The sequence below is a fragment of the Chenopodium quinoa genome, unplaced genomic scaffold (genome assembly GCF_001683475.1).
Source record: "Chenopodium quinoa cultivar QQ74 unplaced genomic scaffold, ASM168347v1, whole genome shotgun sequence".
NCBI classification, from domain to species: domain Eukaryota; kingdom Viridiplantae; phylum Streptophyta; class Magnoliopsida; order Caryophyllales; family Amaranthaceae; genus Chenopodium; species Chenopodium quinoa.
This window is the reverse complement of record NW_018745523.1, coordinates 4,173,422-4,179,847: the sequence shown is the minus strand read 5'-3', so window position 1 is coordinate 4,179,847 and position 6,426 is coordinate 4,173,422. Positions and strand designations below refer to the sequence as shown.

The 6,426-nt window shown below is 39.6% G+C and overlaps 1 protein-coding gene across 1 annotated transcript; it reads right to left on the bottom strand.

Moving 5' to 3' along the window:
* Positions 1 to 893: 893 nt before the first annotated feature.
* On the bottom strand, positions 894 to 5,707 carry LOC110715649. The gene is made up of 6 exons (XM_021894234.1): positions 5,113 to 5,707; positions 2,581 to 2,705; positions 2,316 to 2,397; positions 2,003 to 2,231; positions 1,596 to 1,912; positions 894 to 1,504 (listed from the first exon to the last, which is right to left on the bottom strand). The coding sequence occupies exons 1-6, from the start codon at positions 5,705 to 5,707 to the stop codon at positions 894 to 896; spliced, it is 1,959 nt and encodes a 652-aa protein (XP_021749926.1).
* Between the last annotated feature and the right edge of the window lie 719 nt (positions 5,708 to 6,426).

The following is a 6,426-nucleotide window of genomic DNA, read 5'->3' as shown; positions in this document are numbered from 1 at the left end:
CTATGTTACGTGGATGTCCCTATTAACGAGTATGCTTGGGGAACAGCTACACTGGCCTACTTGTATCGGCAAGTGGGCACGGCATCACGGAAAGGTGCTGATTCGATTGATGTTTGTCTCACGCTTCTGCAAGCGTGGATTTACGAATACTTTCCTTGCTTTCGGCCACAGCAGGGTACCTTGACCCGAGACCTTCAAATGCCTCGTGCGTCTGCTTGGGATGTTGGAGCGGGATGTCCTAGCAAGAACCTGGAGTGCCTGTTAGCTTTTCGTACTAGAATTGATGCGCTTACTGACCGTGAGGTGAACTGGCTGCCGTACGGAGCTGATCCTGCATTACGAGGCTTAGTGCTGCAGCTTCTTCGGTTGCGCCTGGTTACATGCAGTGGCTGTACAAGTTTTCTCACCCGCGGGTATCTCCAAGTGTAGGAGTTACAAGCAACCTGCCTGAGCGGACTAACACTGATTACGTAAGTATTTATGCTTATTAGTATATTAACAATGACTTCTATGAATTTTTGTGTTTATAATATGTTATTGTTTGATTTGCAGTGGATGGGTCGGTCCATGGAGATTCACCAAAGAGCACTGGCTGAGTATCCTGAAATGTCGAGTGAGACTCGAACAATGACTGAGTAGCTTGTATTTGATTGGAAGTCAAAAATGGGACTTTAGATTACTTTGATTAGATGTTCTGTTAGTGGTTTTAATTATGTTATGAACTTATTTTTATTTTTTTTTTTAAATGTAATGTATAAACTGGACACTTATTTATTTTTATATTTGATGTTTTGCTGCATATCCTGTTAGATTAAAAGCAAATACATTTAAAATTAATTTCATAATTCTAATTTTCTTACAAATGTTCAAAGTTAGTGAATGTACATTACAAACTACCTAACTAATGCATCCCACATGTCCCTTCTCAATTGATATGCTTGATCCCATCCATTGACACTATCCTCGTGGTGTTCCGTCCACCAACCGGCGATCGGCGGGAGTGGTGAATCAGGTACAAGGTCAAGACAGATGAAATGTGATCCACCAACTGTAGCAATCACAAACTCTCGAGTCGGTGACTGAACCCCGTTGCGTGCCCTCAACGGTAAGACTGTGATGCATGGGTAGTAGCAAGTTGGTACTAGGCCTACCCCGAGACAAATCACCCTTGCGTTGAACCACGTAGCAATGGAAAATAAATCTTGAATTGTAACCATCCAATGCCGCTCCCCGACAGCCCCACCATCCCATCGAATACGCTCTACGTTCATCCAAAGTCGCCCAAGCCCATAAATCCGTTCGTACAAATTATGATGACCAGCGATCTCGTTCGCTATTGTTTCTCGAGCGTCAAACCACTGATTTTGATCGCCAAAGAAGAAGTCGACGACACAACGAAAGCCACAATTCCCATCACCAATGACATCCTTCCAAGACGAAATGTACGGCAACATTGGACCTGGAAGCAAGTTCAAATACCTGCATTGACTAATGTCACTTGGATCTACAACACAAAATTAAAAGATAAATAATTAGTAAATCTACAAGTATTAAGTTTACATATTTTAATATTACATATAGAATTTTAATACTACCTGGTTCTGGGTCACCACCACGTTGAGTGTGTTGACGGTTCACATGCTTGAAATAGCTACGATCACGCCTGGTGTCATTTTTCCTCGGTCGACCACGAGTGTTGAGGTTGATATGTGGTTCTTCAAGGTGTGTATGATCTGGATGTAGCTCCTCTTCGATGATTCGCGTTACATTTCGACGTACGGCCGGGTTACTTTCCATGACTTCATCAATTAGGGACCGAAAATGTGCAGCCTCCTCGGTCGAATCATCAACCACTTCAGGAATGTTAACACCATCACCAATAACCAGTGTCTTCCAGAAAGAATGAATTTGGCTGCTATACAATCATGTCCGTGCAACTATCGAATCATGTATCTGGCAAGCACATGGAAGACCATGGGTCACACGCATAGCACATCCACACCGTTCATGGACCTGGTAACTCAAATCCCGCATCCTTTTCGTCTCGTTATCCAGAACTTTCAAGCAATGTTGAGACACTTTGCCATTTATACGTGACAGTGGTAACTGTCTGTACATCTGACCAATTTTAGACCTTGATGCCTCCAAGTCATTACGAATTTGTATGATGCGATTACCGATATGACAATGGACTCGGGCCCATACGGTATCCAAAGCACATGCCAATGATTCTAATTAGTAAATACATTTTAATTGTTTATTTATAATTACAATTACGTAACAACGAGAACAACTAATAAAATAATACAACTAACCTGTGGATGATTCAAACCAAGTTTTCACTGCTGAATGTTGGCTCTCAACTCTGCAGTTGGTGGTGTTACCAAAGTGAAGAACCTGGTTCGTTTAAAATTTCACAAATTTCTCCTTATGACAAAGCCATGTTCTCTGAACATATTGAATCACTGCCGGATATTTTCCCCAACTCACTTGCATGGCAGCTAGAGCATGATCATATTCCGCCTATGTTGTTGCATTCACGATTTTGAACCATCTCCCAGCTCTAAAACTGACACCAACCTTCTTGTTTCCGAACATCTTCGTCACCTTAGCCTCCACATCTCCGTTGATGTGCCATAGACAGAGTAAATGTGACGTCCTTGGAATGACTTCTCTCAAAGCCGCACATAGCCCAAGATCACGGTCTGAAATAAATACAAATGGCTCTTTATCAAACCCAATCAAATCCCGTAATCTTTGCAATACCCACCGATAGCTAGCCGTGCACTCGTCGCGCATGAAAACATATCCAACTAGAAAATTCTGGTTTGTCGGTGTCACGCCTTGTAGACACCTAAAAATGTCTCCCCAAAACCAAACCTGTTGATGAACACCTTTCACCGCCATTATTGGTCGAGTTGAGTATTTAATCTTTGGAGTGCTTAAATCCATGTTCTATCCAATATATTTCATGAACCAATCCAATTTCTAGCTCATTTCCCTAAACCATAACCTATTTTCCACTTTTCGTGTCCACATCGCAAAACTGAGAGAAACTGATTTTATGGCAATAAAATTTTGATCCAATTATTATTTTTTTAAATAGTTATTTAAATAAGCTTTCCAACCATATATCATAATCCAAATTCCGAGCTATAACGAAAAAGATATGAGAAAAACATTAAACTCGGCCCAAAACCGACACCATTCTACTAAAACGACCATATCTTAAAATATAAAAATTATTTTGACCTGATTTTAATCGGGTTGGAAATTAGACTTCATAAGCTTTCCAATGATATATTTTTTTCTTTATTCCGAGTTACGGATCAAAAGTTATGATGATTTTAAAAACGCATAAAAAACTGGAATTACCGCGCAATAGCTAAAATGCCGCGACGCGGCAAGATTTGACGTGGCACGGGAGAAATTCCCGTGACACGGTAATTTGGAGGGGATTTTCATGTTTTTTAGTGCCCCGTGACTTGGCATAAGTACCGTGACCCGGCGCCATATGCCGTGACACGGTGGACTTTGCCGCGTCACGGCGTTTTCTGCCGTGTCACGGTGGGTTGCTGACATGTCACGGTGCTTAAAACTTCCCCGCGTCACGGGGAACTGTGCCGCGACATGGGAATTACTGCCGTGTCACGGTAGGAATTCCCGTGTCACGGTGCCAGTGTTGTGACACGGGACAACTCTGTGTCTTTTCCGCGTAATCCCTTCACGCGTTTTTACTCCCGTAGGTCAAATATTTCCTGCGTCACTCTATTTTTCCCCGCGTCACGCTAATTTCCCCCGTGACACGATAGAATCTGCCGTGTCGCGGTAGCCTTTTTTAGGGTTTTTATCTTTTTAGGGTTCCGTGTGTTCCCTCTGCTCATTTTCCCTATAAATACCCCCCTCCTTTCTGCAGTTCGGGGCACCAATAATCATTCTCTCTCACCTTACACCAAAAATCATTCTCTTCTCCCTCTTTAACCTAATTTCTAGCCTCCTTATTCTTCCATAATAATTCCCCTAAGCACTCCAAGGAGTCCATACTTAACCCGAGGTTCCGTCCTTAAACCAAGGCGTGAAAGGTACAAATAACTGAGGGTTTGGACCAAATCAACTCTACTTTTTATTTAATTTAATTTTCATTTACTTTGTATTTTCATTGAAGTTATTAACAGTTTATTCATGATGTAGCAATTCAAAGGAACGGGCAGAATGTGAGTAAGTAATTAATTTAATTACTCTTATTTTTAATATTGCTAGTATCATGATTAGGGTTGTTATTATTATTATTATTATTATTATTATTTGATTTGACTCACGTTATTATTGTTAAATTGCTTCCAATATTAATGTTTGTTCTATTATATTTATTGATCACCATATTGCATGTTTAAAGGGAATATGTAATTGAAAATCACGTCTAATAAGATAATTTGGACAACCGGTTTAGGATCTTTTTAATCTTATTATTAATTGAAGTGATCACCAATATTTTAGAATTATGTGTGCATTAATCTTAAACCAATTTAGTTAAATAATAGTTTGGAGCGAATTGAATTATTGTTTGTATGCCTTTGAGATCACATGAGTGCTTTTCAATATAAGAATCGAGTAGAGGCCAATACGGGCGAATGTGACTCCATGACTCACTTCGTACCATCATCCCCGATCCTCCTTTCGTGGTTCCGAACCATATGGAGTTAGTAATCTCATGGATTATGAATGGGGTGTAACCTTCACGGGTCAATCGTTGTTGCCTATCGTTGTCCCTTATTCGTGGTTGCCTTTTATGATCCGTGAACGGTTTACAAGTTCCTTAAAAATTTATTGGCAGCTCCCTACTTTCCTTGTCCCTAATCGTATTGTGTCAATTCCCACTTCCTATGAGTTCCAAGCATATTCACACATGCTTTTTACGTAGGCGCACTTCGAACGACGCCTACACGCCTACTATCTCAAAAAAAGGCATGTTATATCGATTGGTCTTGTAAGTAGAATCCATACCTATGACATGTGGGTATGTGCGGAGTAGGTTGACCATGTTCGGGTGCACCATAAATGCATGTTGCAAAACGTTGTGCTCATCGTTCATGACCTAGTAAATGTATTTACTCTCTCTCGCCAGATGAAGAAATTGCTGAACAACTCCTCTTCCTTCGGACATCTCCATCCTGAAGTCATTTCGGCAATTGTAAATGTGTCGGATGTTTGGATGATCATAAGGAAATTGCTCGGCAATAGTGGACATGATGTTACGGGGAGCAACCTTGGACTTTGTCATGTCCCGCACAACCTGTTTTGCACCCGGACTCAATCCGCTCACTTTACGGTGACCCTCTGGGTACACAATCATTGGGTGGTTATGTGTCTCGGTGTGATCATTTTTCGCAATGATCTTCCAACTGTCGGTGCTGACTTCATAATATATCTTGATGTAGAATGGACAACCATTAGCTTTGGTTTTGGTGTCCTTCCGTATCGCGTTCTCCAAATCTCTCGGTTTGCTCCTTCGTGACCGATCACATCGCAAATACCTATATGGCCGACCATCTCTGATTTTGTTATAAGACGATTTCACCAATATAAATCCCAATTTTATGGAAACACCATCAGCCCATGTAAGTGCATCGTCAAATGTAGGAAAAAACGTATCTGTGACAAAATTCCCACTATAATTCACACCGTCACCACCTTCCTCAGATTCCATATCCTATACAAATTAAAAAAAACATGGTTTATGTCAAAATAATAATAATAAAAACAATAATAACAATAATAATAACAATATCAACAACAACAACAATAAAAATAACAACAACAACAACAACAATAACAATATCAACTACAACAGCAACAATAATATCAACAACAACAACAACAACAACTACGATAATAATAATAATAATATTTTCAATAATAATAATAATAATAATATAAATAATAATAATAATAATAATGTAACAAAAAATAATCATATTACTAATAATCATATTAATACAAAAAAATTACATTAATTATCAAATACTAAATCATAACAATAATAACAAGACCACGAAAAAAAACAAACTTAATTAACATAAAAAAAAATATAAACGTACTTAACATTTAAAAAAATATATATGAACAGGGACACCCGCCTAAAATTTCCGGATGTCCTTTGGTACATCCGCCTAAAATTTCCGGATGTACCATGGAACATCCGGATCTTTCAGGCGGATCCCTACTTCCGCTTGAAATTTCCGGATGTTCCATGGTACATCCGGAAATTTTAGGTGGATGTACCTTGGACATCCGGAAATTTTAGGCGGATGTCCTAATTGCCGAAAATAAAAAAAATAAAAAAAAACTTACAGAATGATCCGATGTATTCTCCGGCGTACGTGTGTTCCACTCGCCGTCCATGACCCAAGATCCGTCTGATTATTT